This window comes from Trachurus trachurus (assembly GCF_905171665.1).
Source record: "Trachurus trachurus genome assembly, chromosome: 14".
NCBI classification, from domain to species: domain Eukaryota; kingdom Metazoa; phylum Chordata; class Actinopteri; order Carangiformes; family Carangidae; genus Trachurus; species Trachurus trachurus.
In genome coordinates, this window is record NC_139903.1 from 3,742,606 (window position 1) to 3,766,034 (window position 23,429).

Consider the following 23,429-nt stretch of genomic DNA (forward strand, 5'->3'; position numbering starts at 1 on the left):
AATACAGCTATTAAATGACATTTGTCTGTATCTAATATTGCAATTTGTGCAACGCTTTGTGAGGCAAATGCTTTTAAAGATAGTTTTTTCTATTTAACATTTCATTTCCCAGTCTGTCAGAATACGGCAAAACATTAATTTGCATTTAAATTGCACTAACAGAGAAAACAGAGACGAGCAGTGTCAAAGCCAGAAATAATTAGAGAGTTGAAGTCTCACAAGTCAAACCGTGATGAGGTATTAGGAGGTGGATTGTGAGATTTAGAGCTGAAACGGCTGAGATGTGGACACTAGTGGAGTTTAAGCTCACACAGCACCAGCAGTCACATATATATAAGTTTAGCTACGATTCCTAAATCCCAAAAGGGAAATGTTGGGTGAGTCTCCCTCTCCTCTCATCTCCTCTCTTCTCCTCTGGGATGGGGATTTGTCTCCAGCTCCCAATGAGATTAGACTGAAGGCTCATAAACATTCCAGGACATGTGCACACACACAAACGTACAAATGCACACACACACACACTAGACAGGGTGACTTTGCCCAAGGTGTGAGTGTGTGGGACGGAGAAAGCACACTGTGCTGTGGGGAGCTGATAAAAAAAGCTTTGTGTACGTGTGTGTGTGTGTGTTTGTGTTTGTGTATGGTGTAGACCTACATCTTCCTTCAAACCTGCACCAAACAGGCCATGTTTTGTTTATCACACCTCTGTGACTCACAGGTCATCATCATCATCATCACGCCACACATTTTAACATTTGAAATGAGTCTGAGTGTTTGATTCAACCAGTGAGTGAAGTGTCTCTGTTTCACTTTTTCCCCGTATCAATAATACATCAATGACATCAATTCAAATCTATTGTCGTTATCTTTGTCTTATATTAACTCCACAGAGCAGTGATGTTACTTGATCTGAAATTTGTGCTACATTCAGCGTCTGCTGCTGAGTAATATTATAATATCTAGAGACTTGTTAGATGTGACAGGGAGCTTACAATCAGATATTTACTTAAAGAGATAGTTCACCCAAAATTCAAATTGCACTCATTATCTACCCACCCTCATGTCGACTAAGGGTCCAAATCTTGCACGATTTGGACGAACCAGGAAGAGAAGCTTCCGCTACAAAACAAGCTTGAAAAATAGACTTATTTAATTTTTTTCAGGACAATTTCGCATTTCGGGGCTTCAATACAAGACGGACATTACATACGAGCAGCATGGAGGTATTTGGATGTTTTTTGGTGTGTCTTTTTGTTACGAAGACAGTTGGTATCCATTTGCAACCGTTATATGGACATGCACTGCTACGCCGAGACCCCCTGTAACTCAGAGAAGCCCCGGAGGACTCTGAAACTTCTCCCAGCCCTTAGTCCACATGAGGGGGAGTAGATAATGAGTGCAATTTGAATTTTGGGTGTACTATCCCTTTAAAGGTATAGTATGTAGGAATTCCGCCCATCTAGCGGTGCAGTTGCATATCGGAACATATTCTTGATGTTGCATTCACGTGAAATCGGGCAGACGTCAGACAGCGTAAAAAAATGGCGATGCAACATGGCCGCCTCGGTTCGGTGCGTCGCCCACTTATGTATTTGTAACGACTTGTAACAACTCATTCTATGGTACCAGAAAGCTTTCATTTGTATGCGGGTGTGATTCCACTCCAGTGAAATACGGATTTATGAAAGACATGTTTGATTTTTGCTAATAAAAAGCCAAATAAGTTACATACTGCGGCTTTAAGCTTAAACAGGTGTGTGTTTGTTTATGTATGCACGCATTAATACACAAAGTACAAGGACTGAATACACAACTGAGGGTTTATACACTCTCTCTTTGTACATGAAATTAAAATGCATTTATTTTTAGATGTCAAATATCCTCACTATACGTAACAAAGGTTCAATAATATGATTAGATTTCAGGAAACACTTTCTATTAATTACTTTGCAGTCACCAGAGCTGCAGCAGCTCCAGCGCAAATGAAGCTTATAGGTGTGATTTCCCGGTAACACTGAGTACTGAGCCGTTTCCATCACATCCAGCAGGTGCGTGTTCACTGTCTGTTACTTTCGCTCTAATGCAAATATTTTCTGCGATGACGGCTTGTCGCCTGTGACTGTGTTTGATGTGTTTTTTTTTTGTTTTTTTTTTAACGATCAAGTGCCAGGCGATGAAGCACAACCACATAAACCAACGCCCACATGCAACGAGGTGAAGTTCTAGTCCTTCTGGTTTGAGAGAACCGACTGCACGTGAGAATTTATTTTTTGGAAGAAAAAAAAGGAAGATTAATCAGTGAGTCCTGGGACAAATACAAGCTTCAGTGGGACATGTGGGTTAGCCTTTATTTCCTGTGTTTCACATTCACAGTGTGTGAAAGCAGAACTTTGCAGAGCAAGAAGAAACCCTTCAATGGCACCTCCTGGAAAACAACATACGGTATTTAACTATAGGGTTACGGCCTCGGAGTTGTAGCCTATGCCTCCGCAAACTGGGCAAGTTCCAGTTCATATCCCTGCCTGTCCAGGCTCATATGCTCATGTGCAGTAATCCGAGTGGACGTTTGTACCAGATGAAAATGAAATTCGCTCCAAGCCTTCCTTCCCTTCCTCTCTGCACAGACACATGACTCCAGGGAGAGAGGACAAACTATTTACAACCACTTGTTTTGAAATGTTTGCATCTGCAGAATTTCCAACTGTATTCTGGCATCAGTGTGTTGTGCAATGTGTTCTTCCACCAAAAGCAGATTTGCATCAATCTCTCTGTGCTGTTTGGGTCAAATTATTTACAGCAGAGCAGATGCTGTATACTTTTCCTCCTCGAACCACGCATGCACAGTTTGCATGTGGTGTACACACAGCGACAGCATAGCTGGCAACGGTACAACTCAAACCATTGATTGTAACTGCAGGGAGCCATTTAGTTAAAGGTCCAGTGTGTAAAATGGGGGGAAACCGTGATATCTTTACCACGACTGGGACGACTTAGGGTATTTCAGGAGCATGGAGCGGTGAGGTGAAGATCTAAACCATTTTACAATCTGCTGTTTCCTCCTCCTTCTTCATTGAGTTATTTATGAACATGAAACTCTTGAAACGCGCTCTCTGGCCGGATGGATTTTCCATTCGGGCTGCCGTACAAACATGGCGGCGCAAGATGGCGACACAGTGGTTCCCAACCGTCAATCAAGATGCGCCAGCTCAGATATTTTTACATGCTGCATTTTATTTGAACTCTTTATATTAAGTGAAAGTATAAAATACAGTTGTTTAAGAATGTGTGTGGAGTTTTTAATCATCATTTTAAAAAGAATATAAGTTAAAAAAAAAATGTTATCAGTAATTTTTAAAGCAGAAGTAAGCGGAATATTTGTGTTAATATAAGTCTTAAATAGTTCTATCTTCCGACAGCAATCACTTACATAGAGTGTTTGGTCTGAAACACGGGTCTGTCAGTCACTCTGCTCTGCTGTAAGCCGAGGAGAAAACTTTCCTTGTATCCTACAACCTTTATCCAATGAGGAGAGAGAACGGCATAAAGGGGCGGTCCTCTCTGTGTGTGCAGCCAAGGGATGCGCGTGAATGTGGTGACGTAGGGACGAGGGCGGGGACTGCTAACTCCATCTGCTGACAGGAAGTTAGGCAAAACGACCGGATCGCTTATTTCTGCTTTAATTAATCAATTACTAGACATTTTCAGGCGACCCCATGTGGGGTCCCAACCCCAAGGTTGAAAAACACTGCTCTAAAGCAAGACCTTTGCTATATGTAGATATAAAAGAGTAATTATAAGGCAACAAAAACTAAACAAATTTTATTTTATAGTGATATTACACTTATACAAATATATTCATGGGTAGTATATTCAGATTTTGCCAATAAACCCAAATTATTACACACTGGACCTTTAAAGTTTTTGTTTTTTGTTTGTTTTTTTTAAATAGAGGGACTCCAATTGAGCAAACACCAGAGTTGTGTTTTCCTCTGATTGATATTACAGACAATTCATTGAGTTGTCCGTTGTTGATTTTTGCAGAGCAGTGACTGGGACAACAACAAGTTCAAGAAGAATATGATGCAAATCCATGTTCTGTGCCTTTTGGTGGTGGCATATACTCCAATCTGTGTGTTTATGCGTGCGTGTGCGTGTGCGTCTCTACATCAACAAAGCCAAGCCCGTCTCAGTAATTTCATGCTCTTCCAGTTCCCATTAGGCCTGTTATCAACTGAAGAGCAGCCAAAAAAACTAACTCTCCATTGGGGATGAAGAGGGAAAGGCAGCAGATGCTTACACAATGGTTATGACTTGGAACTCATTTTCTAGCCTCTTTATGAAGAAGGGCTCGGCTCAGACGAACAGAGGAGGCCGTATGCGTTCGGAGCGCTGTGATGTATTCGCAGTCTTTTTTTTTTTTCTTCCCATAGACGCTTATTTCTCTTTTTTCGCTCGATGCATCATAGGAGGAGCGCTGCACTGAGACAGATAGAGAGTGTTTTTCCCAGCACTGTCGCTGCAGACAAAGTGCGGGGCAGATTGTCTGTTTAAATCCTCTGCAGTGGTTAGTTGTTATACTGTTCCTCATGTGTCCCCGCGTTGCCCCGTGCCATTTGACTGGTTGTGTAATCTGCCTCGTTTGACAAGTGCCCCAGGAAAAGCCGCTCCGTTCATTAGGGCTACTGTACTCAGAGTGTGTGTGTGTGTGTTTGTGTGTGTGGAGCAGAAACTGCTGGCTGACTAACACATCATTGTGAAGCGATGATGTCCTTCTGGGGGCACATGCAGCCAAGCGATCAACAAAATGAAAATGAAATGAAGTGATGATACTGAGCAGCAGGTATCACTGAGGAAGTCGCATTTCAGCCTCCTTCAGAATAAAGCAGAAAATCTCACTGTGAAGCACTTTTGCAAGAAAAAAAAAAAGTGACAAACTTGCACACACATATACCGGCCTACGTGGTGTCACACTGTTGTGGTGACACCTGCAATAGTGCTGTTGAACCGCTCACTATCTGTGTTCCTACTGGTTTCCTGTCACCTGAATGATTCACTATCCTCTGTCTGTCACAAACTGTTGTTCTTCTATAGAAAATCCCTCCGACGACACGTGGAGAGAAATCAACTCTCTGGCAGTTTTATTAAAAAAATGATACATGTGTCATAAAAATATAAGATGGATGGAGAGACCTATAAAAACTGAATATTTGAATCCATCACGTTGAATTTCCGAGAATATGTTCGGTTTTAAAGCGAATTCAGTCAAAAAGTGCGACATTTCTCTCATATAGGAGAGAGAATGTTGTAAAAATGACAAATGCTTCAGAGCGTTGGACAAGAGAAATGGATGGGAGGGGAGGCTGGGTTTAAATAATTCATATAATCTCAAATTCAGAGGCTGTATGTGTGGGATGGGAGATAGCTGTGGATATGAGACCACCTGGGGGTTAGAGGTCACACCTCGGGGATGAAGAGAGGCCGTTAATACGAGGTTTAGACCTGAATACTGACTAATGACATGCTTTGATCCCTTTTGTTTTCCTTTACAGAACTTGTGTTTGGGTTTGGGGTGTTGTTTGTGCAGCTGACAGCAGAGATACAGTGCGAGCTGAGTGGCCATGAGGGACTGTAATGGCTTTCTAAAGGGGATATCAGGCAGATGAGATGCCTATCAGATCCTCTACAAGCTGCTGCTGCTGCTGCTGCACTGTGTGAGACAAAGGCAGGGAGGAGTGTGTGTGTGTGTGTGTGAGGGATGATGGGGGGGGCGACGACACAGCTGTGATGAGTGTGATGAGGAGGGTCGAGGGTGAAAACACTGCACCCAAACACAGAGAGATGTGGATGTGGAAGACGAATGGGAGGAGAGGGATACCCAGACATGCAGAGTCGCTGATTTCATTGTTCCTGCGGGATTGTTATTAGCATCAATTATTTACACAAAACACTTGCCAATGAAAAAGAGGAACAGAGAACGTCCATTAAGATAGAGAGACAGAGAGAGACAGAGAGAGAGACAGAGAGAAAGAGGGAAAATGAGCTCCTAAAAGCTGTTCATTTGGAACAAAAAAAGAGAAAGCAAACGGATCAAAAGTACAGAAAAAGACCGGAAGTGTTTGTGTTCCTTTCTTAACTCATACATGTCCACTATGACAGAAGCTTTAACTCCAGAGAGAAGAAGGCTCCTCCCTCTATCTGGAGAGTCTGACAGCCTTTGAAACATTTTTTTTCCTTTTTTTAAACTCATTTGTTTAGCAGAAACACACAACAAGACGAGGTCAACCGAGTACACGGCCGGAGCGGCTTATAAGGGGTCTCTCTTCTCTATGTGTGAAAATGAGGAAGTAGGAGGAAAAAAAACTGCTAAAAAACATCATTGCATCATTCTAGTCTGGTATCAGCTGGTTGTGTTTGCTCCTCTGCTCTCATGTACCCAGCGGTTTGATTAACTTGTAAAACGATCACTCACTCAGTCAGTCAGAGGAAGTCGGAGGCTGGTTGATGTCTGTGTCAGCAGCCGTGTGGTCAACGGAATAAGATGCAGATATAAGATGTGCAGAGGGGAGGAGGGAAAGTCTGACCTCACACTCTAAGACGAAATACTGCTGACTGTCGCTATGACGATTAGTCAAGAGAGTCGTTTAATACTTAGAAGAAAAGGTCACTAAAGGTCAGGGTGAAAGTCATCACTCAGTCAGTCAAGGAGCAATCATCTGACTAATGTCAAAGTTTTGTTATTTTAGAGGGATAGTTCAATATTTTGGCAAATTGGCCCATTGCCATAATCCCTATAGTCATTGCAGTAGGTTTGTTACCTTTAATTGTCGGTGCAAGCTATTTTTAGAACGGCGGAGCAGAGCCGTGAGCTGCTCAGAGCTACACTACAGAGGCTAATGGGATTTATTGGTTTCCCTCATCAAACTCATCAAATACACAATCCAACAACTACACAATGCTCTGGTGGACAAGTTGTGACCTGCACATTCACCACGCTATGAGATAATAACACAACATTACCACACAGAGTTGTTTTAGAGGGAAATTCATGCAAGTTTTTCAGTTTTTCGGCAAGCAGTCTCTGTATTTCCCTCTAAAACAACTCTGTCTGGTAACGTTGTGTTATTATCTCATAGCGTGGTGAATGTGCAGGTCACAACTTGTCCACCAGAGTGTTGTGGAGTTGTTGGATTGTGTATTTGATGAGTTTGATGAGGGAAACCAAGAGCCTCCGTAGCGTAGCTCTGAGCAGCTCGCGGCTCTGCTCCGCCGTTCTAAAAATAGCTTGCACCGACAATTAAAGGTAAAAAACAGAACCTACTCCTAAAACTATAGGGATTACGGCAATGGGCCAATTTGCCAAAATGTTGAACTATCCCTTTAACTCCTGAATATCAGTATCAGTGTGTGTGTGGTCCAATTTTACTCACTCCTGCCCACCTTAAGTCATTAGGTGTAAAGCTACAGACACAGATGGGACCCCACCTGCTGCCAATGTTGATAATGTGTCACAACGACCCCCAGCCCCCCTACCCCCCCCATCCACACCCCCCCCCCCCCCCCCCCCCCCCCACGGGGGTCGTGACCTCAGTGTGTTAACGGGCGTCGCGGCTCGCGGCCTGATCCCATCAAAACGCTCTCCGGTCGGTTTTAATGGAGTCGTGCGGGGACTGGGGAGTGTTTCTTTCTTCCACTTTCTTCCATTCAACGTGTGTCAGCAGATTGAGACAAAACCTCAGGCGGAGCATGAGTAAGCCTAGCGACGACCCTTAGCCTACCCCCCCCTCCCCTCACCCCCCATCCTCCCCCACACACACACACACTTCCCCCGTCCTCTGTGCTCCGAGCCTCCTGGTTCCTGACCGAAGCGCTCTGGCTTCCTCCTCTGGTGCTCCACTTCCTACCCAGATGGTTCTACTTTCTTTTTCTGGGGGCTTACTCATCTCATCTCATCTCATCTCATCTCAGCTCAGCCACCACCATCGGGCCTTTTACAGCCTTTCATGGGAACACGTAACATCATCATTTCAAAGCACGACCGACCGCCATGACGTGACGTGCCAACACGGGAAGACGACGTGTATACGAGATCATTCCACAGAACTGACACCAAAGTACAAACCACATTAAAGACTGTACATGTTGTTGTACATCAAGTGCTGTCGATTGTGTCTACAAAGGACTGACGATGATTTTAAAGTGGTCTATATAAAACACTATATTAAAATGTGGCGTTTTTCAGAGACAGAAAAAAAAAAACATCTAATTTGAAAGTGACAGTGATGCTGCAGAGTCCTCGCTGATGAAAAAAAAAAAGGGTGAAATGTGATGAGATTATTCACCAGGAAATGCTTCCTGTGCTTTCAGCTCAGCTCAGTCGACCACATCACTTCAATCCATCTGCCCGTAACAGGAATCAGGCCTTCAGTATTATAAAAAAAAAATAAAAAAAAGGCAGTGGTGTCATTAAACTCGGTAATGAAATTTCAACTAAACGGAAATGTTAGAAAGAAACACAGATGTTTCTCATCGCTCATGTCATCGAGTTTAAGCAAAACTGACAAAAATGTTCAACACTTAAACCTCAAAACACGTCTTTTCAATTCAAACATGACTTTTAACAGACGAATAAATCCAAACGATACGATACTTTGGGGGATTATAAGCGAACAGTGGCACAGCTTCTAATTAGGAAAACTACACTAGTACATCTAAAATATGTCCCCTCTGAAATAAATTAAAAAATCAAACAAAAAAACCCCCCGATAAACTGGCAGTTTGACGAAGCATTGAGCTGCACTGGGACCGGGAACTTCCAAAGTCAGCAAATTGCAAGCTGGATATTTGTTGGGAAAAAGATGCGATTCAATCTGCTTTAGTTGTGTTTATGGCACATTTCCCTGCAAAACACAATTCCTGTAAGTGATTGAGTCGCCCAGGAAGCCTGCGGTCCAGATATACTACCACCTCTACTCGAGAAATACCCTTTTTTTTTTTTTACTTAACTCGGCCAAAATTGTGCTGTTAGAAAGTCATCATCATCATTGCTGCCCGCAGTCTCAGAGAAAAGTTAGAAAATCCCGAGCATCTCCAACATGTCACTGACTGCACCGTGAGTCAGGGGTTATTCACAATCAGATGGAGGCGGGTGGGCGAGTAAATGGACTAAGGAGGGAGAGAGAAAGAGAGAGAGAGAGGGAGGTCAGATTGTCTTTTATCTGCAACACTCTGCTTCCTGGCAAAAGAGGTGCACTTTTAATCCAGCTGATTTAGAGACAATCACTTTAGGAAGCAGCTGAAGGCTGTAAAACGCTCTGCAGTGCAAATCGCCTCCGATGTGTGATGTGGTCGTATACGGTGGAAGGGCACCAGACGAGAGGGAGTTTGCAGTGTGGCGAGTGGCGACACACGCAAAAAAAAAAAAAAAAAAATTGCCACACAGTCACACACTGCTGCCTGCCGTTAAAGGGATAGTTCACCCAAAATTGAAATTTCACTCATTATCTATACTCACCCTCATGTCGACTAATATAAGGGCTGGGAGAAGTTTCAGAGTCCTCCGTGGCTTCTCTGAGTTACAGGGGGTCTCGGCGTAGCAGTGCATGTCCATATAACGGTTGCAAATGGATACCAACTGTCTTCGTAACAAAAAGACACACCAAAAAACAGCCGTCCGTCTTGTATTGAAGCCCCGAAATGCGAAATTGTCCCGAAAAAAATTAAATAAGTCTATATTTCAAGCTTGTTTGTAGCGGAAGCTTCTCGAAGCTCCTCTTCCCGGTTTGTCAAATTTGGACGAACCTGGGTCCGTCCTCTTCCCAGTTCGTCCAAATTTGACGAACCGGGAAGAGGAGCTTCGAGAAGCTTCAGGTACAAACAAGCTTGAAATATAGACTTATTTAATTTTTTTCGGGACAATTTCGCATTTCGGGGCTTCAATACAAGACGGACATTACATACGAGCAGCATGGAGGTATTTGGATGTTTTTTGGTGTGTCTTTTTGTTACAAAGACAGTTGGTATCCATTTGCAACCGTTATATGGACATGCACTGCTACGCCGAGACCCCCTGTAACTCAGAGAAGCCACGGAGGACTCTGAAACTTCTCCCAGCCCTTAGTCCACATGAGGGGGAGGAGATAATGAGTGAAATTTAAATTTTGGGTGAACTATCCCTTTAACGTGCTTTGGATAAACGTTGAGCGAAACATACATACAACTAAAATAAAACATGACAGCTTTGGTAAATACCGCTACAAAATAAATACTCGTTCCACCCAAAAGCTAAATGAGCACTCGACTATAGGAGGGCTGTAATTGTGTAATTACTCCACTTGAGGATAATTGATTGATTGTGGCAGTGGCTGTTTTCACGCTGGGGAAAAGAAAAAGACGAGTTAAGCCAACCTTTAGAGAGAGGCAGAGAGAGGTTTCTAAAGCCGAGCCAGCTAGGCAGCTATACCTCACCGGGGCAACTTTATGTTTTACAGCTCAGTCTCGGCAAAATGACATCTCAGTCGACTGATCCTTCGCAGCAGTTGAGTTATGAAACCACAGCCTGTGTGTTTGTCAGTGTCATTTTATGCTGTGGTTGCAGGTCTCTCTCCTCCTGAGAAGAGTTTTCATCTCGGAAGAGAATAATCTGACGGAATAAAGATGTATACGTTCACTGCCAACACGCATGACACACCGAGGAGGTTTCCTACACTCAACAAAAACCAAATCTTCTACACCGATCGCTCTCTCTGACTCTCTCTCTGCAGAGATCGGGAGCTCAGCCACTGCCAAGGTGTTACGGTGCCAAGGGTTTGTTCTAGAAAGTAAAGACTTAATTAAAAAAGGATCTTGAAAAATGTCAAGGAAATTAATTTGCCTAATTAAATGTAACAGCCTGCCTGCAGACTCACATTAGGGGGGCTCCCAGGCAGTTTGATTCAAAAGTGGCAACAAAGGCAAATTTGTTTCAGGACTTTTAGTGGCGAATGTAACTTCAGGGTCACAGACAATTAACTCGGGAGAGTCGTGAGGATTTAAAGTCAAAACATAAAGTCCCCGTCTTTAGCTCCTTTAAAAAAGAACAGCTGTTTGCAATTTTCCCTCGATCCTTTAATTTCCTCATTAATATTCCCATCACATCGCTCGCTTTGCTCCGAATGTGGAACAGAAAGATGCAGCTAGGGGGATGGTTGGGTAGAGGTGATCAGATGTGGAGACTGGGACAAAGAAGGGCAACGGGGCCGGTGGGGGTAAGGAGGGGGGGCATATGTGACGCATGAACATCAGATGTCGGCCCCTCGGAGAAAGATTTTGGGGGCGATCGCAGCAGTTAATCAGGCATATGAAGCAGACATGTGCGAGACAGGCTGCCACAAAGACACAGCAGCAGCAGCAGCAGCAGCAGCAGCACAGCACTAGGCCACATATGGCTGCTACATGTCCCCGGATACAGATGTGACTCCAGATTTGAGATCGTTCCTTGAAGAGAATTTGTTCCTTTCATGCATCTTTGTCAGAGGATAATGTACACTATGTAAAACATTATTTATATAGTATCTGATATAAAAAGAAAAAGGATTGGAAGGAGTTTCCCAGCATCCTCTATGCAGACACTGCACCAGCTACACTGACTTTAAAGCCCCAGTATGTAACTTATTTGGCTTTTTAGATAGATAGATAGATAGATAGATAGATAGATAGATAGATAGATAGATAGATAGATAGATAGATAGATAGATAGATAGATAGATAGATAGATAGATAGATAGATAGATAGATAAACACTTTATTAATCCCGAAGGAAATTCATCTGTCAGCTGCTCCAAACATTCTGAAAGAACGTACTTAGCTAATGCAGACAGATGTAGCAATAATATAAAATAGTAAAATAACCAAAAATCAAACATGTCTTTCATAAATACGTATTTAACTGAAGTGGAATCACAGCTGCATACAAATGAAAGCTTTCTGGTACCTTAGAATGAGTTGTTACAAGTCGTTACAAATACATAAGTGGGCGACGCACCGAACCGAGGCGGCCATGTTGCATCGCCATTTTTTTTTTACGTTGAGTGGCAGCGTGACCGTAGGTAACCACGGAAACTCACCGGAGCTGTGGGCTCGGCCTGTTAAAACTGTCACCACTGTGTAGTGTGAGGAAGGACGGAGGCACTGGTGTTGCATTCAGGTGCAGTCAGGCAGACGGCCGTCGGCAAACCAACCGGATGTCACTTTACTCCACCAGAGAAAGACGGTAAAGCAATACCCCATCACCATGACAACATATTGTCACGCTTGTTTATCCTGTTACATGCAGCGTCTGTTGTCTGTCTGACGTCTGCCCAATTTCAAGTGAATGCAACATCAAGAATACGTTCCAATATGCAACCGCTAGATGGGGGGAATTCCTATATATTATACCTTTCAATGGGAATTCATCTGATACATTTGCAACTATATTACCAATGCACCACAATTGTGTCAGTACAGTTTATTTTCTGCTGCTCTATTTCCTCCAAAGCTGCTAAAATGAAGCCTTTTTAAAAAAAAAAAACGTGACAATGAAGATCTAGTTTAAGTGGAAAACCTCTGTGTCTATTTTCTGCTTTTAAGCCTCAGCCTCGGCCTCAGACCAGGGACCCTGGTGATCAGGTGGACCAGCGCGAAATGTCACCGAGGTACGACAAAGCGACCACAGAGAGAAGCAGCCACAGTTCGTTTCAGTCTGAGTGTGTTGCTGCTGCTGTGTTTCGACGCCTGTGGGGCCTTTTCCACGTCTGTGCCCAGGTCTATTTTAACAACAAGAACAAAAAAAAAAAAAAAAAAAAAAAGCCAAATTGTGTTTTCCGTTGGCTTCAGTTGCCTGGAGATTACACGTCTATGAAAGAAAGGTAGCAGAGAGACATGGAATTTATTGTAAATATAGTCATGGTTGTATTGCCAGCGCTACAGTACGTGATTGTGCTGTGGGGATGATGAGAGACGCTTTGTTGTTCGTCCTCTTATGCATCATTTTGTTTTGTTTTGACAAGTGAATTACCCCCAGCGCCTCCAACCACATCTAAAAACCGCTGATATATGAGAATTAAATGAGTAAAAATGGTGATTATTTTATATGTAAATTCTACTTTAAAACAAAAAAAATAATGTTCATTATTCAGCTGTAAAGCCCCGCAGCTAGTTGAGGCTCTGTGTTTGAAAAGCTGACTTCTGTTTGAAGTACAGTCCCCCCCCCACCACCACCCCCATTCAGTTGAATAGGAGTCGGTAAGTGTGCTTCAAAGGAGTGGAGAAGCCGCTAAAACAGTTTAACACTTCTCACTCCGTCTCCTTCAGCAGGCGAGGATTTTGTGGCAGCCAGCAACACCTGCTCACAACATACAGTACCGTAACCATAGATGCAATAACACCAGGCGATAATGAAATCAAATTCTCACTGGGTATACAATAATGTGGCCACATCACATCAAGCTACAAGATGCTACAGTATATTATTGTGTTTGTTGTGTCTCTCTTTTAATAAAATGAAATCAAAGTCAACAATCAAAGTAATGAGCCGACAAAACCCCCGAAGAGGCCACCAGTGGTCTTTAAAGTCTTATAGGGAAGGAGAGAAAATGATCACGTTTCATCTGGAGGTGTCATTTTGGTTGGATACTGATATATAATGCAACAACCAAAACTAAAAAAAAAAAAACTGCTGCATCACAGTGCACTGAGCGTCTTGGATTCATGAAATTCAGAACATTTCTTTTTCTTTTATTCCTCTTTTGTGCTGCGAGTACAACAGCGATGTGCGGTAATAATGACTGTGACCTTCGTTAATGATGTTTGACAACACAACACCAGAGAGTCATGATGAGTCCAGCACTTTGTGGCAAAAGAGGCGATTCACGAGTCGACCGAGGCAAGAAAGAAAGAAGAAAGACGTTGTGTTCGAGAAAAGGAAAAAAGATATATATATATATATTTTAGGATGGGAGTTTGCACAGAAAGATCAAAAAGTCTCTGCTGGGTGATTATTTCAGGGCTCAACCGGAGAGGAAATATATGAACAGGATGTAAAGTGCGTGGGGATTTTCCCTCTGCTCTGCACATGGCAGAGAGAGAGAGACAGGGCTCCTGAGAATCACTGGAGCCTCTCACACCCTCAATTATCTCCAGCTCCTATCGTCAATAAATCATAGAAATAAAGGACAAAATTCAGTTCTATGGTTCCTTCTCCTTTTCTTTTCTTTTTTTGGACACAGTATTACAAAAAGGTAAATCAAAAGCATCCATTGGTTGATGGTGAGGCAGGAGTTTCTTCACTGTTTCTGCAGAGCACTGTACTATCATCCAGTACAATCTGACTGCTGTACCCACACAGCATGTCTCATTCTGCTCCACTCAGTACTAAGTGATCATAAAGCCTCAGGTCATTGTTAGAGAGGAAGCTGTGGAAGCTAAAAAGCTAATTTCATTGTGATAATACAAAATAAATTGTTGGGCAGAAAAAAAAAGAAAGAAAAAAAAAGCTTTTAGTTTTGTTTTTTGTTTTTTTTATTTGATAATGGTAACCTCCCTGTTAGCAATGTCAGCAGCTGTCGCAGGACCGTAATGCAACATTTGAGAATGAATTTAGTTGTTATTAAAATGCACAGTAAGATAAAGGGAAGCAGAATCGGCTGCTGAACACAGATAACCAAAAAGAAAAAAAGAAAAAAAAAAGACTGCAACATTTATTTTTCTGCTGAATATGCCTCCGCTTTCTCATCTCCCTCGAACTCTCCTCTCTCTAACTTCTCCATCTCCACCTCCCACTCTCTATAATCTGAGTCAGTCATGCTCATGTCTAACACATCACGATCGCAGTGGGCTGATTTAAAGTAAAGATGGCATGCCTTGGCAAGCAGTTAGAAGCCACTAAACCAAAATCTGGGTTTGATATGTCATGGTTTTTTTTTTTTGTAAATTGGTGGTAACCGTGGAGATGACTGAGCTGAGATGCTGAGCTGTGTCCTTCCTGTAAAACCCCTATGGTGAAAAGGGGGCAAACCTCCCACTCGAGGATCGCCACCATCATCACCAGCTCTCTGCTGTCAGTTCACTTATTAGTAGCTGTCACAACGCTGACACACAGCTGAGATCAAACAGACCTGCACACGGTCAAGTCAAGACCGGTAAATTACCTTTGACAGCCGACAATTATCCAATGATTCAATCCATCATTAACGTACGACTCGTTTTTGACACAGAAGACTCTTCCATCTATAACGGTATACGAGTATTTTTGCTGGTTATTATGAAAACGTATTATTACCTCACAGTTTCAGCTCTGAAATTCAACGCCACACAGATCAAAGACACGCAGCTTCGCTTCAAGTGTTCGGATGAAACGAAAACATTCAACAGTGTACTACCAAAATTAAACAGAAAACAACTCAGTCAGTGTGTGAGCAACAGTTCTGTCATCTGTTGTCGTGCCTCGGTGACTATACAACAGTTGTCGGTTAGTTAGAAAATGGGTGCAGTGACACCAAAACACAGCTCATATCCTGTCTCTTATATTTTTGTTAAAGGCCGGAGCCGAGTGAATAGACGTCATCTTGCAACCAACAAAAAAAAAGAAATTTGCATACATGGCTTGAACTCTGAGATCTGAGTAGGGGTGTCACGATTACTTGTTTTCACAATTAATCGTCGCATTTAACGCCACAATTAATTGATCGTAAAGATTCCTAAATACCGTCACTTTCTGAAAAAGATGATGTTGGTACCATATCTGCAGATGTGCACCAAAGTAAAGGTAAATGCACAGATACTGGTCCATTTATCTAATGTAACACTGAATTAGTAGGAATTTAAATGTTAGTGTGCCATTTGTATTGTGAAAAAAATGATTAAAAGAAACTTAACTTTGATATAGATGACAATTAATGACTTAAATATTTCAAACACTTCCCCCAGTGGATTAATAACTGGTCCTATATCAAGAGATTAGAAATGTAATTATTATATTTTGACTATATTTGATTTTACACATTCATAGTGTTGTGAAATGTATTGATGCATAATAATCGTGATAATCGTAACACCGTGATTATTTCTCGTACCAAGAAAATCTATGATTGTGGCATCCCTAGACCTGAGCAAAGTAGAGCTGCTGCAACATACAACTGTGATATATATATAAAAACGTGTGTCAGTTGGCTTTGAACGTGGTTTTCCAGGAAAAGGTCGAGCCAGTTTCTGTGTACCATGATGAGCTCAGTCACCACCATCCAATATGTAAAACAGGACAAAATAAAAAGGAAAAGGAACAGAGATAAATAAATACTTCCTCTCAGCTCAGCTTCTTACCTGTCCTGGGACTGCTCCTCGTACATCCTCTCCTTTCCCTCCTTGAAGAGCCGGATGGCCCGTTTGGATTTCTTCATAAGGCTATCGATGTAGATTTTAAAGTACTCGTTCTCGCTGAGCTGCGTGAGTCTCTGGTTCTCCTCGTATTTGCCCAGTACGAGTCTCAGGTGCTGGTAGGCGTCCGGTAGGATGTCCAGTATGTACGGTGGACTGTTTTTCAGCTGCAGTCTGGGGTTTTGGCACAACCGGACCTGCGGCACATGATCGAACCCATGATTGATCAATGTTCGCTTGATGCCCCCCACTGCATTTAGTTGTGTTTACCACATTATGTAACAGCAACACAGCAGGATCACGTGGCAATACGGTGGTACATGAAAAGCAAACTCCAGGATACCAAGAGCTGTTGCCAGCATGTTTAAAAGCAGGGCACTTGTTACTCAGTTAGTCTCGAAAAAATGTAACTTAGTATTTCTCAATGCACCCAATCCATGAAATTATCTTAAAATCTTATGGAATATGAACTATGGAATTCTAAAATGTTTTATATACGTACATTTTGTATCTTGTAAGACTTCGCTTTTCTCTCCATTGATTATATAGGATAGGGTACACCTCTCTCATGGGTGTTGCACTTGATCTGGTCTTTTTAGATGTGGAAACTGTTGTTTTTTTTGTATTGTCTATGTGCTGTCTACTGTCTATTTGTGTATCACTCTTGTATAGTAGTTTGTGGTCTGCGTTTCTTGTCTGTTTGTTATATGTTACATGTTGGGACTGCAGATGGAAATTAGCTGTGAGCTACATGTAAATCTGGTGCAACCATCTTCTCATTTTCTGTAAATGATTAATGTCATTGCACAATGTCCCCTAAATAAACTAATAATAACTATTCAAATTCACTTGATTACTTTTGGTGAAAAGAAACTCAAAGTCACATTAGTGTTCTGCAGCCTTGGGTTCATCATCTATTATTGACGCTGTGGTTATCATGCATGTACTAAAAGAAAGAAACTGATGTAACAACAAGAGAGCATGGAAACAAATGCATCAATTTATCAAAAAAGCCGATCAGTAAATATGAGCTGTGGAACACACGTGCACTCATTAGCATTAGCTCAACCTCTCCATGTGCATCTCTGTAACAAAGACTGTGGCTGGCTGCTACCATCTGGCAGACAGGCCTGACTGACTGCTTCATCACTCTCAAACTTACAACTTTATCCATGAGCTTCCAGGTTTTCTCCACAGTCCGCCGGTCGGCAGCTGCTTGTTTCGGCGGCCCCACTGCATCCTGGATGGCATCAATGATGCCCAAGATCCGACCTTTACTCCGGTTCGGTCCACGTCCACCAGGGTTTCGGCCACTGAGGGCAGTTGCCATTTCCTCCACACTGAAGCAAAAAAAAAAAAAAAGAGCAAATAATTACAGCCTAAAAGAACAAGCACTTAAACCAAATGAAAAATATCACATTTTTAAAAGATGTTTAAGAATATAAATTGCACTTGCACTAAAATTTCTTGTTTCCAGATTGAGTTTTGAGTTTAAAGTGGATGTTTCGAAGACAGAATTTGTCAGGAAATGACAAAAATAAAAAACAGAAGTAGCCTACATCTCTCTCTCTCTCTTTTTTAAGTAAAAGTACCAATCCAGGAACTGTTACAACAGCACAAATGACAATGTTATCATCACTGTGATCTTCCTTTTTACGTGCTGGCCATCACATACCTGATAGACAGGCCTGTGTGTGAGCTGTTCAGGCAGAACTAGGATGCTGAGACAGATGAATACCTCACCTATAGCAGGGGAGGGATGGATGGATGGATGTCTGAGATACAAAATGTATTTTAAAGGATTGTTATATGTTGGTGTGTGTGTGTATGTATAGTAGCTGCTGCCTGACAGGACAGTTTAACCTCTGCTATCTGACATGCTATTGTCTTCCCTGAGGGAGCCACTGATTTTCACATATCAATAATTCACAAAACAAACTGATTACACTCATTTGATTGAGAGTCAGTTTACACTAAACCCACTGTAACACACAGATATTTTCCTGTGAGGCCTTTGAATGCAACATTTTCTCCTGTTTACGCGTCTGTCCGGGTGTTAGTTTGACTTTTTTAAATTATTATTATTGCTGTTATTAAACATTATAACCATCCTACATGGTTTTTTTCCTATAGGCTCGGTTTGACTCTGAGCTGCCAGCCACAACACTTCAACAAGCAGCATGTTGGAGCCCCGGAGCGAGAAGCACAGCCACAGACAGCACTGTGGCGTTTTATTTCAACAACAGGAATCGATCATGCACTTCAACACTAAAAGTCCCAACTTACCAAACCCACCAGGGAAGGTTTTACTGGGATCCCCGCTGGTTTTGATCCACATCCAGCGCACAAAACAAGGAGTGTCCAAGAGTCCAGAAGGGAAAAAGAAGAGTGGCAAGAAAAAGTCCACGGTGTGTGTATAATCCTGTTACTTCACTGTAAATCCTCCATATTTTAGAGTCGTGTTTTCTCTTTCTTTCTTTTTTTTCTCTTGTTCTTCTTCTTGTTCTTCTCTCTCTCTCTTTTTTTTCTTTACAGCTCTGTTCCGGTGAAGCTGTCGGAGCACTTGGATAATCGCGAAGCTGGGAGGTCTGTACGGTATGTTTTGTACCACGACATCAGTGTAAAGACGGCTGATTTTAAAAATGTCAGAGCCACACGCATATTTCAAAATAAAACTCCCACTCAGCAGGTAGGTTATTGGCATAAAAATGCATTTTGAGGCGATTTTCTCACTCTTAATTGAAACATATCCCCAATATAAGCATTATAAATTGAAAAATCATCTTTAAATACCCCTAAATGCGTCTCTTTTCTACCTCTTACGGTCACGTTGTCTACCATTACTTTGAAGGCAGCCGCCCACTTCCTGTCTCGTGCGTCTGCGCGTGTGTAGCTTGATGCAGCTGTTCCAGCGGTGGGCATGACGGTAGGAGGGTCAATGGGAGTGTGAAGCAGTATTTTCCAGGAACCGACCGACGCAACGCAATGACAGAAGCGACAACAAGACACCCACGGCCACGAGAGCCCGTCACCCGTGACAAGTTTAATCCCCGAAAGAACAGCGACCCCCGCTGACAACTCTTCACATAAAGGCCTATGTCTAAAAAACAAAACACACAGGGTTAAAGTTGACCGCTCGCGGCACAAACAATATTGTAGGATCGGTGTAACATCACAGTTGGGATTTCAAAATAAATTTGTTTTTGTTTTCTATGTTATAATAACTAAGATGTACGAAGGAATAAAGCTTATATATATAAATAAACAACATTATATGCACCTTTTGTTAACATTTCGTTGTTTTTGATAACTTCCCATGATATCTTTCATAAAACCGATAGAGTCCATGCTCTTATTTTGGAGGTCAACTGTTCCCACATCCGGTAGTGTTCTGTCTCCAGTCCCGTGCCTTGATGCAGCCAAAGAGAGGAGAGGAGAGAGGAGTGACAGAGGAGCCGCTCCCAGAGAAGTCCACACACAACTCTTTTCAGTCCGGACACAACGAGCAGTGTTGTACCGGATATGACACAGGAAGCAGCGTGGGTGTTAAAAATGTACACTAAGGCAACAATTATCACCACAGTCCTGTGGTAATCACAGCAAAAAAGAATAATAATAAACCTATGACAAAGTTTATTATAAGACATAAGGATATGTTTTTCAGATTTCAAAAAAGGAAATCCTTCACAACATCTGTATTTATTCTATAGAAACAGTGACAACATATTTAAATTTTTATAGAAAAGATGAATGAAAACCATTTTAAATGTTCTTTCTTTGACAGAAACTGATGAATTTAACATTATATAAGTGGATCATCTTTAGTTTTTTATCTTCATTCACAGCCTTTTCTTGAATTGAGCCATGAGGTCATAGTAGCCTATACTTTTCCATGCCAAACTCTTGCCACTTCAGCAGAAAGCGCACACATCAGATTAACATCCAGCTTTAAACACATACGGTTGAACACCTACTGAGTGTGTCATTCAACATGCTGAGCGTCAGTCACTTAGTGAATAACGTAGCCTCAGGTCACTGCTGGGAAAAATGTCTGAGTCTGTGTTGGAGCCTGTAGAGACTTTCCACAGAAACTATGAAATGTCAGTGACTCCTGTCTTTACAGTAATTCAACGGGGGTTGAGATTATTGATAATTATACACAATGTTATATAATAATATTTAATGTTATATAGTATTTTCTGAATTCCTATTATATGTTATGTAGCCTACCTTATTTCTAAATTCCAGAGGGAAATGTGCTTATTCTACTGCATTGATTGGAAAGTTTTATATACGAACTAGTTTATCTTGGTGCAAAATGTAATATCCAAATCACATCTGAAGGGTCTTTAGGTCTTACATCTTTCAGTGCAATGTGCTTGAACAGTAGAGAAAACAATGTAAATACAGTGAAGTTGGGGAAACTGCAGGGCACGTCTACTGTATAGAGAGACAGTGACCATGTCACGTCTTTTACTGACAGTTTGATGTATCGTTCAGGAGATAATTTCATTCTCTAAATGAGCAGCTGTTCATCACAGAGGTGCCACTGACACTTGGCTTTAAACTGGTAGTTTACAGTCAGATAGGAGAGTTAAATTAATCCGACACCGTTTCTTTCTTTTTTTTTATGCCCTGTTAAATAGCCAAATAAATCAAATACACAGTCTGTTACTGGATGAATGAAAAATGTGGCTGTAAAGTCACATGATTAAGTTTCACCAAAACTCTCATTTATATTCTCCAGGACTGTGGGTTTGTTTCACCGTCTGCTGTTGTTGTTAATATTAATCATAATATGTGTATAAGCATGTTTTAGGAGGGTAACCCTGGACTAAAAACTAAACGCAAACCCCACCCTTATCAGCTGAGACCAGACTCACAGAGCAAGATGCTTCACCCACACTTATACGTCACCCGCCCATACACACGCTTACTGGGTGTAACATCTGACAACCAGACCTGATGGTCAACAAACATGTGGAATGAGGAGATATAAAATGTTTTGAAGATAATATGACTATAGTAGCTTGCCTCATCTCCAGCGATCTCCACAGACCTTTAACACCTCAGCAGAACAGCACACCACTCTCCCAATTGCTCCTCACCCCCTAGGACTTGGACTTAAACATCGTTAGAGAAGATGAGGTAAGAGAAAAACAATAATAATAGACATTTTCAATGCTTCAATACATGAATTCACTTAGAAATGTTATGTATATATTAAGATTTAACAAATAGGTTTGTTGTAGTTTTTGTAATTTCAATGTGCGTAACATAGCTATTCTAATTTCATATCTTTTATCCTGAGGTGTCTGTGAATTCATGGGAAACACCAGTTTTGACATCGTAGTGCAGAAACATGGCTGAATCAGGAGACCGTGGTATGTATTCATATTCAGTTTGTCCAAAGGATTATGTTTGGTTCATATATGAATATTTGCACTGCATTTGAATGTACATTTGTGTATGATAAACATGCTAACAAACTGCAAGACAGTCTGTTTACATTCCTTGCAAATAGATTTTTAAAGAGTGAGAGAGAGTAAGGTGAAGGTTGTGAGATAAAAAATAAATAAATAATGATAGGCTGGTAGGCTATGTTTAAACAGACACACGCCTTTTTTTACACAGTATTATCAAACTCTATTGATCCGTAGTGGGAAACCTCCCAGAAGACCCAGAAGAGCACGTCACACAGACCCCCACAGCCACGGCCTCAGCCCCCACCGAGGCTCTGACTCCACCGCAACACACGGGGGCGCTGTTTTCCTCCGTGGAGCAGGAGGAGGCATCACCATCACAGTCCACAGTCAGTCTGTCACTGGAGGAAGCTGCTGCTGCTGCTGCTGCAGGTGAGACACACACACCTGTTCATTACGATGCAAAAAAGTATAGGTAGCCTACTTTAACTGTCAGCTTACTGGTGAGAAATTCTATTTGCGTTACATATATACAGGCTGTTTGGTGTAAGTTAAGCTAGCTCATACATATCATGTAGCCTAAACAAACCAAGGAAAAGTTTGTATGTTGAATGTATAGTGATTCCTTAAATGTTATATGTCTATTTAATACAGTTTTAGTTAATTTAGTCATAATGTTACATTGTTGCAATCTGACCTACGTTGCATTGTAATATTTCACTCTCTGTGTATTGAAAACCACACAAAACCACAGACATGTTCTGTTTAGTGTACTTGTGGCTGCTGCAGGTGAGACACCTATTACGATGCAAAAAAAAAATAGGTAATTTAACCGTCAGCTTATGGTGAGAAATTATTATAGAAATTTGCGTTACATAGTACAAGATATAAGTTTGGCTCACGTTTAAGATGTTTGATTTAATACAATTTCTTTACTCATAATGTTACATTGTTGCAATCTGACCTATGTTGCCTTGTAATATTTCACTCTATGTGTTTTGAAAACCACACAAAACCACAGACATGTTCTGTTTAGTGTACTTTATGGCTGCTGCAGGTGACACAGAGACACACCTGTTCATTACGATGCAAAAAAAGTAGGTAATTTAACCGTCAGCTTACTGGTGAGAAATTATATTTGCGTTACACAAGATATAAATTTGGCTGACGTTTAAGATGTTTAGTGTGAGTTAAGATAGCTCATACATGTCATGTAGCCGAAACAAACCAAGGAAAAGTTTGTATGTTGAATGTACTAGTGATTCCTTAAATTTTAAATGTCTATTTAATACATTTTTTTAGTCATAATGTTACATTGTTGCAATCTGACCTATGTTGCATTATAATATTTCACTCTCTGTGTTTTGAAAACCATACAAAACCACAGACATGTTCTGTCTAGTGTTTCAGCTGCTATGCCATTTGGTAGCAGACATTTGTAAATTAGTGTCTATCACATTTTGGACACGCTGGCTTAAAAGATACAAGGTGCAGAGGGAACAGCAGGTTCTAGGTGACGGTGATCCAACATCAAAGCATCACCTCTGAGTTGAAAAACACATTTCAGAGAAAGCAGGAAAAATCGTTTAAGAGGGGAGATGAGGGATGGTTATGAGT

The 23,429-nt window shown here is 41.5% G+C and overlaps 1 protein-coding gene across 1 annotated transcript in view; it reads right to left on the reverse strand.

Annotated features, from left to right (window-relative positions):
- The window catches only part of cblb (Cbl proto-oncogene B, E3 ubiquitin protein ligase), a 68,490-nt gene extending 49,503 nt beyond the window's left edge, over positions 1-18,987 (reverse strand). Inside the window, exons 1-3 of the mRNA XM_083986409.1 lie at positions 18,676-18,987; positions 17,552-17,729; positions 16,336-16,586 (exon numbers count right to left, since the gene is read on the reverse strand). Coding sequence (XP_083842535.1) covers positions 16,336-16,586; positions 17,552-17,719 — 419 coding nt within the window. The 5' untranslated portion in view covers positions 17,720-17,729; positions 18,676-18,987. The remainder of the gene's footprint in view (positions 1-16,335; positions 16,587-17,551; positions 17,730-18,675) is intronic.
- Between the last annotated feature and the right edge of the window lie 4,442 nt (positions 18,988-23,429).